General features: G+C 33.6%; 1 protein-coding gene across 1 annotated transcript; it reads left to right on the plus strand.

The window, feature by feature from the left end:
* Positions 1 to 11798, plus strand: LOC133179023 (V-type proton ATPase subunit G 2-like). Its single transcript, XM_061313702.1, has 3 exons — positions 1 to 123; positions 9309 to 9409; positions 10853 to 11798. The coding sequence occupies exons 1-3, from the start codon at positions 42 to 44 to the stop codon at positions 11018 to 11020; spliced, it is 351 nt and encodes a 116-aa protein (XP_061169686.1). The 5' UTR covers positions 1 to 41; the 3' UTR covers positions 11021 to 11798.
* Positions 11799 to 17015: the final 5217 nt, after the last annotated feature.

Here is a 17015-nt window from a genome sequence, read left to right on the forward strand (position 1 = left end):
AGTATTATCACATGATCTGACAGTAACTGAGTAAGGAAAAGATGGCAAGTCAATCTACAGGGATTCAGCAGCTACTAAAAGCTGAAAAACAGGCTGCAGAGAAAGTGGCGGATGCTAGAAAACGTAATTAAGTTCTTTATTATGATCTAAGGATCGGGGTATACGAATTTCTTAAGTAGATGTAGTTTAGGTAGTCGGACATTCCTCGGTTGATGGGGTTGTCATACATGTAATAACCGATTCTTCTTTGACCCATTGGGATTGTATAGCACCATGTTAACCAGTGTTAACCAGTCTGGTCGAACCCCCGAACGGGGGTATACCCCCAAACGAGGGTTTTCCGTCCCGTCATGCAATGCGCAAGAACAGTAACTCTTGCCGTAGCCAATATAAACAAACTTGCCTATATCATCTATCTTAGGAAAAAGATCGATAATAATGTTATTTCTGCTATGAAATTGGTAAAATGTCAACAGAAAAAAATTAACAGATTAAATTTTCCATAGTTTGAATTTATAATGTAGGAATAACAGAATATTTTCCGTCATTTCTTGAAATTATTTATTATTTTGTAGGACGTCTCAATTAGGATTATGGAATTTAAAACACAAGGAAAAATATTCTAAGAATGAGGAAAATGTTAATTTAGAATCTAGTTTTAAATAAAATTAAAAATAATCGTGTTTTCCCCAAACAATCGCATTTACTAAAAAAAAAAAAAAAACTACAACAACAAGTTGCCAAACATTTTATTTAATTCTTATAAGATATAAAAGACTATAAATACGATATTTTTCATTTGAATTTTATTTTTATATGTATTTTTGTTACACTTTCTGGTCATGATTATCGATAATAAAGACCGTCGATTGCTAGTCAGAGGAAACGCGGACTGAAACCCACGATCATATATAAATCGATATTAGCACCGTTTTTTCTTGTATTTTATTATGAAAATAAAAGATATAAGGTAGAATAATACATTTTTTTTATAATTTCAATTTAATATTAGTTGCTTTTGTCTGTTTATCGAATATTTTATCTTGAATACCTGCATGTCAAGGAGCAAAAGATCGCCAACTTTGCCAGTGAATAAATCCATATTTGTACAATAAAGTTGTATTTTTGTAAAATACAAACTCTAAAAGCACCTTTAATCTATCATTTCCGAGTGGTTTTACATTTGCCAAATAATCCGTTACTTTGCACCGGCGATTTTTGTAAACCCCTACTTTTTGCGTGAAATACGCACATTTTTAAGCATCTGCGCATGCTCGTACCCCCGATTGGGGGTATGGTTTTCCTTTTTCCGGTTACCCCCGTTTGGGGGTTCGACCAGACTGGTTAACACTGTAGTAATGTGTTATAATTCATGTTTTGATGTAAAACGCATATTGCATTTGAATTAAGTTAACTGACCTTTTCAAGGAAGACTGCACCAGAGCTTAGCATCAGATTCTTCTTCTTTTTTGACAACAAAAGTAAATTCCCCAAAAGGTAACAACTGTCTGTAGCAGCTCCCCAGGGCCTGAAATTTAGACCATTGAAAATACTGCCATTATTGATGGCTTGACAGTTCTGTCGTTAAAGTAATTTTGTCCTACGGACCCGGTTTAATGATAGAATTCGTTCCGTGTATTTGCAATGTAGCAAAATAAACAGGAGCGATAATTCTAACTCAGTGAATTTACTATGAACAATGCAGAGAGTTCAAAATGTCAATATGCCATGTAAATTTGAAACGAGAAAAAACGTTGATAAGGCCAAATAAAAAAATATGTGTGGTTCCGGTTACCCGACCGTCCCTATTTTATACCGCCGACCCTAAACTTTTTTTCCCGACAATTTTCAAATTTCCGGAATTTTCCCCGATTTCCGTCATCGGCTCTGATATTAGTTTTGGTTTCAGCAATGGCTGCCTCCATGGGAAACAGCGTGTCAACTCCCAGTACAAGTGTATTGTCGCTTACGTTTAACAAGTGTTGCCACTTAAATGAAAACAAGAGCATAATTGCACCAATACTAAATCTAAAAACTTTTATCGATATTTTTGATGAGCATCACAACTTCGGACTAAAGAATAATGCATTCAAAGTTACAAGCCAGTCGCACGTGATATCTCCGACACTGACTGTAGGTGAGGTAGTGTCATTATTCAATGTAAGACAGTTTATTTTTACGTGTGAGGGTGGACTTCCGGAAGAAGAAGAAACTCTTTCCAGTCGTATAAATAGTGCAGCAGAGAAAGCAGATGTGCAGGCAGTGAATGCTTTCCAAGTATTGATGGCAAGTGGCCGAACCTTCCCTCCCCAAAAAACTAGCAGGTAATGTATTTCAAACGAAATGCTGATATCTAAACACCTTTCAAGGTAGGATATATGATAACATACTCTATAAATGTTGTCTGCCACAATATCCTATCTACTTCTTCCTATCCCCCTCCTTGAAATGTATTTAAGTACAACTCTGAAGGGAATATAATATCTCTGAATGAATCTTGATCATTAATTAAAGCACTTGGACTTTATGTTGTCACCAGAGCTCAGATCTACCAATGCTCAATTTCATTTCCTGGCTGGCAGAATAAATTTCCCCAGGAAAACAAGTATTAAATAATTTTTATGCAGAAAATAGTGTTTGATACAGAAAGTTTAGCAATATCAATTTATATTTAAATTGAGGGTACACTGATGAAAATTAAAAATAGAAAAATTTATCTACTGGTATTTAAGGTGTGTATTAAAGAATCTGTCCAGTACCTCTCTTTTTAAAACTATACCCCTAAGACCTTGGTTTTACATGAATTATTTTTGCAAGATATTTGACGGGTCATGGGAAGATAAAATTTTACTCTGGAAGTAGTATGAAAATGTATATAATTGTAGCTGTTTAATATAAAATGCAACACAATAGCATTTTAAAAGTTTTCTGGATGTTCTAATAAACATGTTGCTTGAATGTACAGGTATGCACCTCATATTTTGAGATTGTATGTAATGCATAATTGTATTTACATTTATTTACAAACTATAGTTCTGGAGTGAAGGATGGCATATCAAGAAAAGATGAACTTTTTAATGATCTAGTAGACGAGTTCAAGTCCAGAAAACTAGACTTTCCAAAAGCGATACCTGACAGTGAGGGGACCTACTTCATTCAGGTATTTTTATATGTTAAAAATGAAATGGTTAAATGTAATAGAAATTATTACCCTAATAATTATTTAATATTAAAAAGAAAAATAAATGCTCTATGAATGAATATGTATATGTACTATAAAAGGATTTAATAGCTGAAAATTCAGTTGCAGATTTTTTTTGAATCCGAAGAATAAATTTGCATTGTTGAAACTTAAAAGAATTATTTTCACTATGGAGAGTAATTCATGAATGTAATTTCATACGAAAGAAATTTTGTTCCGGAATTTCTTCAATGGTTTTTTTCGTTTTTTTTTTTTTAAATAGTTTCTTGCGTGTAAGTATGAAATGATTATGAATGCATAAATAATCCTAGAGTGCTCTACTAATATCTGCTTTGTAGTATTTGGTGTTGGACTACTTCAATATGTACCTCTCTTCCATTAAATTGTTTCATTACTTTAATATACATGTGAAAATAATCTTCTCTTGTGAACTTGATTTATATTTATTACCACTGCTCTATTAATAGAGATTTTTTTCAATCTTTTACATCGCATCACATATGTAGCAGGAAAAATATACAAGTATCACTATCCATTGTCCCATATCACTGCCATCTGTCATCAACTCGCATTCTTCTGTCTACAACTCTTCCTATGCTGCTTCAGCTGCTTCAAATAACACCAATTTTTAAATGTGCACCAAGATAAATTTTTTTTATTCAATAAAAACAAAAGGAGAGTATATATGTAAATACCAGATGCATTAGTCTTCCTCAGAAGACTCACAAATTTTTGTTTTTATTTCAGGTCATATGTAATGCCTTATGGTATATAACAGACAAACAGACAACTATAAATGATGCAGCACTTCGCTAGAAACATGTTTCACCAGTCCCACCACCATTTGATCAGTATACAGGTTATAATGATACAAAAAGGAAAAAGATTAAAAGTCAGCCGCTGTCAAGTTGGCTTTTGAAATCTCATGCTGAAGCAATTTTCAGTTCACTAGAGAGGCCATTCATGAACTCTTCACCTGCATGGAAGGGAATGGCAAAAAAATTAGAACTGTTGGCTGAATGCTTTTTAGGATATAAAAAGTATTTAGATGAAAAAGCCAAGGAATCAGAGGAAAACAGGAACAGTGATCATCCAGTAAGAACAGTAGATAGACACGCCGCAGTTGAACACAGAAAAGGAGCACTGTTTGTGAAATCCAAATACTCAATGATTGAAAAAGAAGTTAAAGAGGCAGGTGAGATGAATCCAGTAATATTTGATGAAAGCAAGCATTTGGAGAATCCATTTGAAAACAGCTCACAGAGATACCGTTTCTTTAGTGAACTTCAGTTATCTTTTCCTATTGATATTATCAGATACTGTCCTGGTGGATCAATATTTACAACAGTTTGCTTAGTTCAGGTGGCACCCAACCGAACAGAAGTTCAACTTTTAACACAAGGAGCAAGGATGGTACAAAAATTGAGGCCTCATTTAAAGGAATATCACACAAGAGCACAGAAAAAGGCATTCAAAATGAAATTGAATAACATTGCCAAAATACAACCCAACATTGTTGATTTCATATATAATGAATTAGCACTTGATGGGTCAACTGCTAATCACCCTGATATGCAACAGAGACTCAGATTGATTTTCTTAGGAGAACAAGGACTTATACCAGATTTGCATCATTTGAACCCAGGTCGTCCCTCTAATAAATTTGACACTTTTTTTGAAGTGTTGGGGAAGATGGTGGAAGAAGTCACGGTTGCCGATGATAGGAGACATGGGTTTGCTCATATGGCACAATGGATATCATTATCAGATATGATAAAACAAGCAACAAATAAATGTCCCCCAGACACCTTGATTCCATCCAAAAGTCATGTGCGACTCCAATTTGCACCTACAAACCCATATACCAAAACTGCAATGAACTTCACTTCTCGCCTCAATGTCCAACATAAAATTCAGAGAAGGGAGTTGAGAGTTCAACATCCAGATGACCACTATTGTGCTGTGATTTTAAAATACTTAAAATGCAAATCAGTTGAAATGGAAGACGATGTTATGCTTTTCTTTTGTGATGACAAAGCGAAAGTTCCTGTGGGTAATCCAGGAAGTCCTGTATCAACTGGAGTCAGAGGGAGACAGAGTATAGCCCCTGTGACAACTGAGTTTGTAGCCTTGGATCATGATATGACTTCTGCATCATTGACACCAAGTGTTGTATTGCACTGTTCTATTCCTGACGACACAGAAAAATCATTTGTTCGAGGACAAGTATATATTGCAGTAAATGATTCAGTATTTCAAGTTTCATCTCCATTTAGACATGCAACAATGCTGAAGAAAATTATAGATGGAAAGTATAAAGAGAAGATACCTAGTGTTCTTTTTAAGTATACTGATGGTGGCACGGACCAACGTAACACCTTGGAATCTGTGAAAATAGCAAGTATTTGCCTTTTCAAAGAGTTTGACTTGGACCTGCTCATAACAGCTAGATGTGCACCTGGGCATAGCTACAGGAATCCTGCAGAGCGTGTCATGTCTGTACTGAACTATGGTCTCCAGAATTGTGCAACAGAAAGGAAGATTTTGGATGAAAAAACTGAAGACAAGTTAAAGAGAATAAACAGTATGGCAGAGCTAAGGAAGCATCCTGAATTGAGGGAAAAATGGACTGAATCCATCAAACCAGTTCAATCAGTAATAAGAAACCGGTTTCAGAAACTCTCGTTGAAAGATGAACCGATGACAGGTGTTGATCCAGCTACTGATGAGGAAATAGAAATCCTTAAACGATATGCATGAGAGTTATTTCCTAACCTTGATCTGACAAAGCTGCAAAAAATCCATACAAAGAAATGCAAAGAGTATAACGAATGGAAAGATAAGCACTGTCTAGAAACAATGTACACATTCCAGATCAAGAAATGTTTGGATGAAAATTGTTGCTTACCTCAGAAACTGGACAGTGAACATTTGAAATGGTTACCAAATCCAATGTTAGATGAAAGTAAGGAACACTTTCAGTCATATGAAGATCTGAAAGAAGCTGAAACTACAGAAATTGATAGACCTTCTCTAAAGATCCAAAAACAGCCAAAGCAAGGTACATGTAGTGGAAGAAAAGAACAAGACAGTTGTGAGGCAGCTATGAGTGAAAGACCGTTATCATCAACAGGAGAAAATTATACACAGGATACTACTGATAATGAAGAAAATCAAACAAAAACACTTTTTGTTGAAGTTAATCACCAACTGGCTTTTTCAACTCAAAATGCCAGAGCTGTTGCGTTGTGTGTTGAATGTTCTAAACCACGTGTTATATATTCCAAGTCAAAGCTAAGCCAGAGACAACAAGTACTTGTAGCATCAAGTCTAAGTGAATTTGAATATACTTGTGGCTCTTATCTATTTCCACCGACTGTGTCTGAATCAGTTCGGAAAAATGTAACATGCAGACCAAACTTGCAATGTGCGACACCTGTAGAAATACCGTATTATGCATCTGGACTAGGACGAAATGATATCTGTGTTTACTGCGGAATAGAAAATGCCGACATCGATGCTGAACTGAAAAAGAAATTTAAAACAGTTCTGCCATTGTGTGATAGTTGTCAGAAAGACGGAAAAACTCCATTTGTGCAAAGGCCATTTAATTAGGGCCCCACATGAAATTTTTTGTTTTATTAAACACTGAAAGCCCTTTATTAAATAGCAGGGCTCTGTTTATGTCGGTTTTCTAGTTTAATTAATTAAATATATAAATAAAAATTAGTCTGGATAAAATTCATTTATTCGTTTATAAACTTGGATATAAAAATGTTGCACATCAATATAATGGAAATAGTGATCTGAAACCTTTTTTTTTTTCCTGCATAAAAGTGAAATTGTTTGATACTTAAAATTAAACATGAACAAGGATCAAATACAATAATTATATAAATATTTTTATTAATTTTTTATTTAAAAATATTTGTTTCATAGTCAAAACCTAGGGTGCTTCCTATCAATCTTGATTTAGTATTTTAATCTGACCACATATACTTGCCACCTGCAAAGCAGTGCTAGCCTTAGGTTGTACTAAGGAAATCATTTTGTACAAATATTTAAAAAAAAAAAAAAAAAAAAATCCCTACCTACCTACCCTAATTTTTTTGGAGGTGTAACCGGAACCACACATATTTTTTTATTTGGCCTCAAATGAGTTGAATTTTCATCTTAATATGGATTATTCTTTAGGTGAAAAGGCATATACAATCTCAAAAAGGTTCGTTATGATTTATTTGATAAAATTATTTTCAGTGCAACTCCTTTTGTATTCTTCAAAATCATTTTGGAGCGGATCTGCTCCAATTTGCTACATTGCAACAATATGGGACGTAACTGTGGCGAGGGCTTGTCCCGAGACACGTTTGATTATTCTAACTAGATTCACAGTTCATCCCACTATTGGTGTGCAAGTTGATATTAAATATGAGTTGGACAAGGTTTTCTTTTTTCTTTTTTTTTTGAAAACAATTGATTTTAATTAGCCAAATCTAATTTCAAACATTACACTTCTAGAAACAGAATTCACTAAGACCAGTGAGATACAGGTATGCAGTACTCTTGTGTACTTCCAATTTAAAAAAAAAAAATTGCGAGCACTTTCGTGTCTGCTGAAGAGGTCAGATTGCATGGGCAAATACCAAATAATTAGCTTATGTGAAGCTGATAATGAACAGTTTACACTCAGTTGATCATTAAAACATCTTATTTTGACAAAATTCTGTTTTAAAGCTTCCTATTGTGATGTAGATTAACTGATTAAGAAGTATTTATATCATTTTTAAATGTTACCAGAGTGGCAAGTGACCCTCTTGATAGCTACAGAAAAGTCCATTTTTATGCCCCGCCATGAATATGGCCGGGGCATATAGTGTTTGTCATGTCCGTCTTCCGTCCTTCCGTCCTTCTGTCCTTCCGTCTGTCCTTCCGTCACACTTTGCGTTTAGCTCTGTTCAAAGCTCAGTTTCAAAGAAACTATCCAAGATATTTTTATCAAACTTCATATGCTGATAGATATTGATGAGGGCTATGCAACTGCATCAACATTTTTTGACCTTGACCTTTCCTTTGACCTTGACCTCACTTTTCTTAAATTAGTGTTTAGCTCAGTTTTAAAGATACCATTCAAGATAGTGTAATCAAACTTCATATGTTGATACATACTGATGTAAGCTATTCAATTGCATCAACATTTTTTTGACCTTGACCTTTATTTTGACCTTGACCTCACTTTTCTTAAATTAATGTTTAGCTCTGTTTTAATGAAACCATTCAAGATATTTTTAACAAACTTCATATGCTGATACATACTGATGAGAGCTATTCAACTGCATCAACATTTTTTGACCTTGACCTTTCCCTTGACCTTGGCCTCACTTTTCTTAAATTAGTGTCAAACTTCATATGCTGATACATACTGATGAGAGCTATTCAACTGCATCAATATTTTTTGACCTTGACCTTTCCTTTGACCTTGACCTCACTTTTCTTAAATTAGTGTTTAGCTCAGTTTTAAAGAAACCATTCATAATATTTTCATCAAACTTCATATGCTAATACATACTGATGTAACCTTTTCAACTGCATCAACATTTTTTGACCTTGACCTTTCCTTTGACCTTGACCTCACTTTTCTTAAATTAGTGTCAAACTTCATATGCTGATACATACTGATGAGAGCTATTCAACTGCATCAATATTTTTTGACCTTGACCTTTCCTTTGACCTTGACCTCACTTTTCTTAAATTAGTGTTTAGCTAAGTTTTAAAGAAACCATTCATAATATTTTCATCAAACTTCATATGTTAATACATACTGATGTAACCTTTTCAACTACATCAACATTTTTTGATCTTGACCTTTCCTTTGATCTTGACCTCACTTTTCTTAAATTAGTTTCTGAATCAAACGTCATATGCTGATACATACTGATGTAAGCTATTCAACTGCAGCAATATTTTTTGACCTTGACCTTTCCTTTGACCTTGACCTCACTTTTCTCAATTTGTGTTAAAATGTTGCATTACTAATATACCCTTGGCGGGGCATTCATGTCCTATGGACATATTTCTAGTTAATATACATTTGGAAATATTTTTGTAGGTAAAGCCAAACGTTTAAAGCAAGCCAAAGAAGAAGCACAACAAGAGATAGAACAGTACAGAGCCCAGAGAGAGGCCCAGTACAAGAAATATGAACAATCAGTAAGTCATTTATAATTCCCCAGTACAAGAAAATCAGTAAGTCAGTGAACATTGCCCAGTACAAAAAATATGAATAATCAGTAAGTCAGTTATCATTCCCCAGTACAAGAAAAATAAAAAAATCATTAAGTTGGTGAACATTCCCAGGTACAAGAAATATGAGCAATCAGTAAGTCTGTGATTGGGATGCAGTGTTCAGAGAGAGAGATAGGCCATGACTAACTTAATAAAGATCCTTTTGATTACAAAGGTAAAATGTCAAGGTCACATTATGGAATAAATTAAGTTTCTAGATTCATTTCATTACTGTCATAACTAAGACATTGCGACACCCTGGCTGAGTATATTTATTTTACAATTAGGGCATTGCAGAAATAAAGAGTTTGTTAATATTAAAGATATACACACTATAACTTGCGTCAGTTAAAAATAAAGTTGGAAATTTATTTCTTTTGCTTACTAAATATAGTTATGAAAATACTGTAAATTACACAGTTGAAAATGAACGCATTATAAAGATGTCAAATTATAATTATTTATTTTCCTGCCAGGAAAGTAATGCCTTTATTTAAATCAATGCATCACATGACACCGTCGCTACTTTTAGAATGATAAACAAAAATGGTGTCAAGAAAACGAGGTAGGCCGTTTGGTTTACAAATAACTTTTGACAAGGATGGTGCGCATATAACGCTTGAAGATACTTATCTTTTAAAACAACCAGTATTAACCATCTTCTCTGTAATGACAGACATTAACCTTTTGTTCATAATCGTAGTCAAAATGCAACGTACCTCGTCGTCCATGATTTCCCACGGACATGAGTGTCAATATACTGTCTACGCACTTCTTTCATCAATATTCATGAAAAGGCTGAATTTTTAATTGAAGATTTTGTTTAATTGTTTTGTAATTTCAATGACTTATATACCGGGTAGTAAAACTTTGTGGAAAGTATTATTTCTTCATTACGCATCATCATGTTTCTCAAATCATTTAATCATTTTGTTTCACATAAAAAATCACATTTTTATAGCATGTATATCTTTAATATAAAGGATTGTCAAGGAATACAGAACACAGTGAATAAATTCAAGAAATTTTTATCAATATTCATGAATAATAAAACATTTGAGCTTACTACCCTGCTCAAATAATCGTACTTGGCGTGACTATAACATCTAGTTTTTTTACCTATTGATTTTGAGGTAAAAAGGTCAAAGGTCTAGGTCAAACTTGTTTATGGTTACAATTTTTTTCTTGATAATATCTTGAATTTCTTTCCTTATTAGTGAGGAACATTAATTCCCTAGAGTACATGTAGCTTATTTTGTGTACTGACTGTTATATTCATATCAAGGAAAGGTTCATAACATTAAAGAATAAATTAAAAGTAAATATGTAACAAATTACAAATGCAAGAAATATGCCTTTAATTTTCAGGTTCTTGGATCTAGAGGTGATATGGAGAGTAAAATAGAGGCCAGTACTCGTCAGAAGATCAAGGAACTGGAGAGTAATATGGGCAAAAACAAGGAAGTCGCCATCAAAAGACTAATGGAAATTGTCTTAGACATCAAACCTGAAATCCATGGGAACTGGAAAAAATAGACATGACATATTTCTTAGGAAATTGATGGCTGATTCCTGCTGTGGTTTTATAATCATTTTAAATGTAGGCATTTGAAAATTTTGTGTGTTTTATTCATCAGTTCCTGCCAAATAAGCCCTTTACTTATGAATTCATTGCAATGGAAATAATTTTATGTATGAATAGATTTAACAATGGACTCTGCTTAATGATTAAAAAACCACAGTATGATATGTCAGCAAACAGCAATCCATGTACATTTACATATTACGGGGTAGTCTTTATGAATTGTATATCCATGATCATTTGTTGAGTCTAGTGTTGATTTTGTGCTGTAGATTGAGTAAGCCATCCACTGATCATATTGTGATTGGTCGCTGTATACAGAGTTATTGTACTCGGAACTAGGTAGTTGTCCAATTTGTTCAATCATCAGTATGAATGAGGAAGGTTGTATTTGTAATGTAGAACCTGAGTCTAGTCAAAATGAATGGTCGTATTGTGGGCTTATATATATATCCCAACTTTCCCTTAAAAAAAAAAAACAATTATTTACTGGTATGAGTTTATATATCAAGTGCATAAATAAAACATTCCATTTGTAATGAAGTGCTGGCACAGATGAGGGATTATATCTAAAACTTATGAACAGTTCTCAAAAGTTTCCATCCCAGGTTACATTTAAAATTGTTAAGATTGAGGTTGGATTAATTTATTATAATTTTTGAGAATGTGTGTATTATATTATTTTGTATTACATGTATTCCTAAAAATATATATAAAGAAATCTATCTGTTATATTGTGTACTTTATCCTTTTCATCAACAGTCAATTAACTGACAAATGTTTCAGTGACAAGATCATCTTTAAATATGGCATTTCATGGCTGATGTCATGCTTGTAATGAAGCAAAAGTTACACTACTGTGTATCTAAAAGGTTATACTTCTTAAAATTTGATACAGTGATGATTACATATTCATATTAAAGTCATAGAATATGCCTGTAAGAAGAGAATTCTCACATGATGCAAGGAGAGACAGTATGATTAATTTCATGTAGTACTTGCAAATTTTTCAGGACCCAGTTAAACACAAATAATTCTGACCCAATTTTGGGTTGTGACCACAATATAATTTGACTGATAAAATCTAGATGCAAGCTATTTGGCTGGATCTCAGGGGTTCAGGCTGACAATTTGCCACATTGGAGTGTCTGCCTTTCCTGATCCAGTCTCTTGGTTGTAAGTCCTTGATATATAGAGCAATTCAAGTACAAATGTATTTTATATTCCAAATGAGGTCACTAATCATTTTGGTTATAATTATAACCCTCTCCTCTCCAAAATTCAGTTCCTATGTAGAAATTTGTGACCTGAACACAATGTATAGATTATGCATAAATGAAGAATCCCAGAATGATGTCAATGTAAACTGCTTTTGTATTATGTTAAAACCTCTCCCCCTTCAAATGACAAATCTTGGCAATTCTAACTCAGCATGTACAAAATATGACAGACTGTCAGACACAATAAAACAGACAAGAGGCTTAAGGGCCTAGAATCACTATTCTGATAAATTGTACAACATTACACTTCTATTATAAACCTCCTAGTATTCTATATATATAGATAAAACCTTGAAATTCCATAAGTAGGTTATTGACCTACATATTGGTTAAACAAACTCTAAAACCCAAGATGCATCAACTGAGAAAGTTTTATGATTCTAAGCCCCTTACTATCTTAAATATTCAGATACATGAATAGCCATGAAATTCCAAAAGTAGGTCACAGTGACCTACTTTTTGGCTAGCCTATCAGAGACCCCAAGATGCATTGACTGACAAAGGTTGATGATTCTAAGCCTCTTATTATTTGAAATAATAAGGTATTGCCTTAAAATTCCAAAAGTAGGACACCATGATTTTTAGCTCTTCTGAGCCAAAGGCTCAAAGAGCTAATGCTATGGCCATTTGTGCGGTGTGCGTAAACTTTTTAGAATATGGGCCATAACTCAAGAACCCCTTGGCCAATTATTGTCAAATTTGTCACAGGGTATCCTTGGCCCAAGGGCTCCCTTTTATACTAAAACTAGGGTTGTGACCCTTTAACAAGGGGAGATAATTAGGAATATAGAAACAAAAGTACTGGTTGCTAAAAAATCTTCTCAAGAACCACTGGGCAGATTATCACCAAACTTACACAAAAGGATGAGGATATGTTGTAGATTAAAATTTGCACGGAGATTTACCCTGGGGCAAAAGGCGTGTTCTCAAGGTCACTTCAAAGTTGACCAAAAATTACATTTTATTAAAATGTTGATATTTTGCTTACTGTAAGGACTAGGATCATCAAATCTTGTCAGTTGATGCATCTAAGGACCTCATCATGTTGACTTAAAAGTAGGTCACGATGACCTACTTTTTAAATTTTGCGGCCATTCTTTTTCAAAATGATTTAGAGGCATATTTTGAACAATTTAAGGCCTAAGATCATCAAACTTTGTCAGTTGATGCATCTTGGGTCCTCAAAGTACCTCAACTAAAATGTATGTCACTTTGACCTACTTTTTGAATTTTATGGCTAATCTTTTTCAAAACAATTAAGGTCATTAATTCGAATACCGAGAGGTTTAGAATCATTAAATCTTGTAAGATGATGCATCTTGGGGCCATAAAACATATTTATTAAAAAGTAGGTCACAGTGACCTACTTTTTGAACTTTGCAGGCATTCGATTTCAAAGCCTTTAAGAGGCATAATTTGGACATTTTCAAGCCTATGATCATAAAACTTTGTAAGTTGATGCATCATGGGTCCTTAAAAAACGTCAACTGAAAAGTAGGTCACCGTGACCTACTTTTGAAAATTTATGGCTTTAATTAAATATTTGGGGTACTAATTGGCTTAGAATCATCAAATTTTGTCAGTTGATGCATTTTGGGTCTTCACATTTAATTAAGGAGTGAATTAAATACCTACCCAATTTATACTGTATAAACTGGGTAGTGGCAGTTTACACTTTATAAACCACAATCAAAGTAGGTCGATTGAAAAGTAGGTCACCGTGACCTACTTTTGAAAATTTAAGGCTCTAATTAAATATTTCAGGTACTAATTGGCTTAGAATCATCAAACTTTGTCAGTTGATGCATCTTGGGTCTTGGAGTACAACAACTTAAAAGTAGGTCACTTTGACCTACTTCTAATTTTATGGTTATAATTTTTAAAAAAATATTTTAGGTATTAATTGGCTTAGAATCATCAAACTTAGTTGATGGGTCCTCAGAGAATGACAAGTGATAAGTAGGTCACCTGACCAACTCTCAGGTACTAGTTGGCTTAGAATCATCTTGGGTTCTCAGAATGTGAATTAGAATTTCAAAGGGTTTATCTAAATATACAGGATACTTAGAGGCTTCAAATAGAAGTGATAGGTTGTACAGTTTATCAGAAGAGTGATTCAAGGCCCTTGGGCCTCTTGTTTAGTTGACACATTCTGAGGACCCAAGAGGCTAGTGATGGGACATCGGTTAATTTTCATAATCGATCATCGGTTGGAATCGGTTACTGCTTCCGATGCGATTTCATCGATTATAATCGGATGTCATGGTTTTGTATATAAAAAGCAGACTATTACAATTATTTCATATTATTTCTTTAAAATGAATATATGAAATATATAATATATTATTTTCTTTGTTGTTTTCCTTCTTTTTACACTTTCTATGTTATACACCTTTCGGTTCTTAATCACCTCAGCTTCGTGCTAGTTGGTGAATGCAGATGCAGATGCCATTTTCTTTCATTAAGAAGAAATGAATTTTAAACCAGAAATGGATAATTCCGGAATGTATTGTATTAGAAGTATGTTTCCAATGATCAATTATGAAAAATTATAATCGATCATCGGAATCGGTAGCATTTTTTCGTCAACAATTGATGTTTTCTGATTATCGGTACAACACTACAAGAGGCATCAACTGACAAAGCTTGATGATTCTAAGCCAATTAGTATCTGAAATATTTAAATATAGCCATGAAATTCTGAAAGTTAGTCATTATGACCTATTTTTGGTTTACACATTCTGAGGACTAGAGATGCATCAACTGACAAAGTTTGATGATTCAAAGCCAATTAGTATCTGAAATATTTAAATATAGCCATAAAATTTCAAAAGTATGTCACTGTGACCTACTTTTTGGTTGAAATACTTTGAGGCCTTAGGATGCATCAACTGAGGTTTGATGATCATAGGCGTCAAAGTGTCAACAAGAGGCCCAAGGGCCTTAATGGTCACCTGAGTATAATACAACAATTTAGAGGATCCATAGAGTATAAAATGAACTGAAAGGTGAAGCTTTGTTGCCCAAAAGCAAGAAAAATAGGGTGATCAGGATTAACAAAATAATTAGTCTAGTATTCATTAACAGTTCATAAATTAGGTTCTAATCTTCCCCATTTATCATTCTCACCAGACAGTATATAAAGAAACTATCAGTGCTTCTGTACTCTTTTAATTCCTTGTGGAAATCTCTTACATTGGCCTGAGTAAGACTCTTGGTCTTTGATGAACATTTAAGGTACTGGTATTCCATCCCTAATAGCCTCAGATTCAATGAATTTGAATACATAACAGATGTGTACGGGTGGAATACTCAGTATATTTAGACATAATCTACATTTATTACTATTAGCATGTAAGAATGGAAGTGTCCTAATTTATGACTTGCCCTTTGTTGAAGAGTTATCTCCCTCTTTTTTTAAGTAATAAAAATCAATTTTAAAAAAATATACGGTAAAAAAATTGTTTTCAATTGTCATTCTATTTCTAATGATTTAATGGATCTTTCCACCACAGTAGTTATTGATATTCTTATTATCTGAATTTTTATTTTAAAAAAATCGCTTGTCTCCATAGACTTCAATGCAATTTCTATTAATTAAATACTGCTTAGTTAATTACGTTTTTGAAACTTTCACTTGGTAAATCCTTTTCTACTGTAAAGTTCTTTGAATTAATATCAGAGTATTATATACGTGATTGATATTTAAGGATAGAGAATTAGTTCCTATTAGGCATGGAAAACCTTAATAAGACAAGTCTACCTGATCATTAAAACTATGAAAGTACTTTTTGTATTATACAATAAAAATTCTTGCATAATTCTCTTATTCTATTAACCTTCCAAGTACATTATTTACAGTGATTAATTATCACAAGTAAATGGCAAAGGGGAATAACTCCTCTCAGTAGAATACAAATTAATAGAGCCCTGGTCTGGACTAGAACACTTGACCAAATGGTCTTGATGTTCAAAAATCTGGTAAAAATACCCTTCCTTATTAAAACTTTTACCCTTTTTGCCTCTGATATGCCCAGGTGCAGAGAAGATTTTTAAAGCATTAATGCATTTTCACTATATAATAAATAGAGTCCCGCCCTAACATCAGAACCTCTGATCCAGGGGTCATGAAATTCACAAATTTGGAAAAGGCATCCTTGCTTATCATAACCATGTATTTGTTTAAATAATACCCAGGAGAAGAGAAGAAGATTTTCAAAGAAATAATGCACTTTCACTATATGATCTATATAGCCCCACCCTAGCACCAGGACCCCTGACCCAGGGGCCATGAATTTCACAATTTTGGTAGAGTCACTCTTGCTTATCATAACTATGTATTCGATTTGTTTCAATAATACCAAGGAGTAGAGAAGATTTTCAAAGAAATAATGCACTTTCACTATATGATCTATATAGCCCCGCCCTAGCAACAGAACCCCTGACCCTGGGGCTATGAATTTCACAATTTTGGTAGAGTTACTCTTGCTTATCATAACTATGTATTCAATTTGTTTCAATAATACCCAGGAGTAGAGAAGAAGATTTTCAAAGAATTAATGCATTTTCATTATATAATCAAAAGAGCCCCGCCCTAGCACCAGAACCCCTGACCCAGGGGCCATGAATTTCACAATTTTGGTAGAGTCACTCTTGCTTATCATAACTA

The sequence above is a fragment of the Saccostrea echinata genome, unplaced genomic scaffold (genome assembly GCF_033153115.1).
Source record: "Saccostrea echinata isolate AGI-Se365-2 ecotype Australia unplaced genomic scaffold, CSIRO_AGI_Sech_v1 ptg000004l, whole genome shotgun sequence".
Lineage (NCBI taxonomy): Eukaryota > Metazoa > Mollusca > Bivalvia > Ostreida > Ostreidae > Saccostrea > Saccostrea echinata.

Coding starts and splice junctions, on each gene's coding strand:
- LOC133179023 (XM_061313702.1), top strand. CDS start 42: ATGGCAAGTCAATCTACAGGGATTCAGCAGCTACTAAAAGCTGAAAAA. Junction 124..9,308: donor AGTGGCGGATGCTAGAAAAC/GTAATTAAGTTC, acceptor ATATTTTTGTAG/GTAAAGCCAAACGTTTAAAG. Junction 9,410..10,852: donor ACAAGAAATATGAACAATCA/GTAAGTCATTTA, acceptor TTTAATTTTCAG/GTTCTTGGATCTAGAGGTGA.